The 2891-nt window shown below is 51.8% G+C and overlaps 1 protein-coding gene across 1 annotated transcript in view; it reads right to left on the reverse strand.

Moving 5' to 3' along the window:
• Positions 1 to 2891, reverse strand: part of TRPM4 (transient receptor potential cation channel, subfamily M, member 4) — a 64441-nt gene that overhangs the window by 53157 nt on the left and 8393 nt on the right. The window contains exon 3 of the mRNA XM_011979310.1: positions 213 to 387. Within this exon, the coding sequence (XP_011834700.1) occupies positions 213 to 387 (175 nt within the window). The remainder of the gene's footprint in view (positions 1 to 212; positions 388 to 2891) is intronic.

Genomic DNA, 2891 nt, shown 5'->3' on the forward strand with positions numbered 1-2891 from the left:
GAGAGAGGGACACAGAGACAGATGGAGACAGAGACACAGAGAGAAGGAGACCACCTCAGAGAGAAGACAGGTGGGGCGGAGGGGACACAGAGAGCAAAGACAAGGATGAGCGGAGGGGGCCAACGTTCAGCGCGGGCATCCCGGCTCCACTCTGGAGCCCCGAGCATGCAGCCCCCTGGTGCCCGGGCCCTGCCCACACAGGCCTGCCTCACATTGCTGTGCTTGCGGCCGGCCCCCATGAAGTCCAGCTCTCCGTAGGCATCGGTGGGCTTCTCCGTGGTGTGTGCATCGCTGTCCCACACGGTCACCACGGCTGCCCCGAAGGCATCCTCCATGGCCACTGCAGGGTGGGCGGTCCGGGGGCGCCCACACTGGCACAAGGTCCCTCTGGGGGTGCAGGGTGGAGCGTGAACCCAGGGCTGCCCCCCGACCCCAGTATCCGGTCGGTGTGTTCATGCTTCTGTAGAGGGGCTGTTGACACTGACCCCGCACCCGCAGAGGCAGTCAGAGTCCACGCTGCCCCTGGCCCTGGCTCTGACCGCCTCAGGGAGAGACTGGAGCCGAGGACAGTCCCCCTTCCCCATGGGAAGGAAGCCAGTGAGTCCAGAAAGCCTGAGCAGGAAGAGGTGGGTCACCGTCATCTGCGGAGCCTCAAGTGCAAAGGCAGAGGGCCACTGGGGGTATCCTCGCTGTTCCCCCATCCAAACACAAGATGTTCACCAAGAGAAAGAACATCCAGAGGGTAACTTAGGGACAGCCCACGTGCTAGGGGCTGACGTGGCTGTGTGACTTTGGGCAAGCGGCTTCACCTCTCTGAGCCTAAATTTCCTCCTCTAATGAAAAGACAATAATAGCGCAGCCTACTCCAGGGAGCTATGAGGAGCCAGGGAAAGAACGCAGTGTTTCCTGAAATGGGGCTTGCATACCAGTCCCAGCCAGAGGCAACGCGACACGAACTTCACACGGAGCTTAAAATAACCTTGAATAACGCAGTGAGAAAGTCATTCCTTTTTCAGTTCTCCTGACGACTGTCAAGGAGAGAGGCTCAGCTGGGTGCTAGAATATTTTTGAATGCCTAACCCTTTGCTACTCTTTTGGACGAGAAAAGCAGGCCTCGGGCTCAAAAAGTGGAGCTGGCAACAGCCATCTAGCAAGTAGGGAAACACCTTTGTTTGCTTTTCATTGTATTTGGCTTCTTTGTGGCTTGTTTATTCCTCTCTGTGCCAAATGGGGCAAGTTTTCCATTTATGGTGATCACACATAAAACTTTCCCCCACCTAAAAAAATGCACAAGTCTCTCTTGCTATCTGAAGGTGATTGGCACCAGAGTAAATAACAGGTTTAGAGAATGAGAATTTCATTTGAAAATGTAGGGTCGGGTGCTATGGCTCATGCCTGTAATCCTAGCACTTTGGGAGGCTGAGGCCAGAGGATCGCCTGAACCCAGGAGTTCGAGACCAGCTATGCAATATAGTGGGACCACCCTATCTCTAAAAAAAAAAAAAAAAAATTAGCCAGGTGTGGCAGTATGTGCTTAGGAGGCTGAGGCGGGAGGATCACTTCAGCCTGGGAGATCAAGGCTGCAGTGATGCAGAGGGCTGTGACCACGCCACTGCACTCCAACCTGGACAACAGAGTAAGACCCTGTCTCAAAAAAAAAAAAAGAAAAAAGCAAGCAAGCAAGAAAGAGGCTGGGTGCAGTGGCTCATGCCTGTAATCCCAGCACTTTGGGAGGCTGAAGTGGATCACCTGAGGTCAGGAGTTCAAGACCAGACTGGCCAACATGGTGAAACACCATCTCTACTAAAAAAAAAAAAAAATACAAAAATTAGCTGGGCATGGTGGCGGGTGCCTGTAATCCCAGCTACTCAGAAGCCTGAGGCAGGAGAATCGGTTGAACCCAGGAGGCAGAAGCTGCAGTGAGCCATCACACCATTGCCCTCCAGCCTGGGCGACAAGAGCGAAACTCCATCTCAAAAAAAAAAAAAAAAAAAAAAAAAAACTAAGGAAAGAAAGGAGGGAAGGAGGGAAGGAGGGAGAGAGTCGAAAGGAAGGAAAGGAAGGAAGGGAGGGACAGAGGGAAGGAGGAAAGAAAAGAAAGAAGAAAAGAAGAAAGGAAAGGAAGAGAAGAAAGAGAAAAATGTATCTAAATTATTTTGTTCCAGATTCCAGAAGGAGTTCAGATATCAGGGGAGATATTTACACAAACCTAGTGAGCAGATTTAAGAGCAATTTTACAGAAGGGATAGCAGAGATGCTACAAGGATTTGGCAAAGCTGTAAAAACACTAAAAGAATGGCTAACTGATCCACACATGGGATGAACCAAACACGCTTAGGCCAGGTCCTGGCACAGTGAGAACTACAATAAAGTGTCCTCTTCCTTCCTGAGTCTACCTCCAGGGCCCTGGCATGCCTCAGTTTACCCACTTTGTCCGTTCACCCATTTCAGCTCCATCCTTGGAGTCCCTAGTTCCCCTGCAGCTACTTCCGGGGAAGTTTGCTCTTCTGAGCAAAACTTCAAGGACGCTGGGCACAATCCCAGCACTTTGGGAGGTCAAGGCAGAAGGATTGCTTGAGCCCAGGAGTTTGAGAACAGCCTGGGCAATAGAGCGAGACCCCATCCCTACAAAACAAAATTTAAAAATTAGCCAGGTGTGGTGGTGCATGCCTGTGGTTCCAGCTACTTAGGGGGCTGTAGCAGGAGGAACACCTGAGCTCAGGAGTTCAAGGCTGCAATAAACCATGATCATACCACTGCAGCCCAGCCTGGGCGACAGAGCAAGACCATGTCACTAAAAATAAGAAATAAGGCTGGACGCGGTGGCTCGCACTAATCCTAGCACTTTGGGAGGCCAAGGAGGGCAAATCACAAGATCAGGAGTTCGAGAC

This window comes from Mandrillus leucophaeus, unplaced genomic scaffold, assembly GCF_000951045.1.
Source record: "Mandrillus leucophaeus isolate KB7577 unplaced genomic scaffold, Mleu.le_1.0 Scaffold200, whole genome shotgun sequence".
NCBI classification, from domain to species: Eukaryota; Metazoa; Chordata; class Mammalia; order Primates; family Cercopithecidae; genus Mandrillus; species Mandrillus leucophaeus.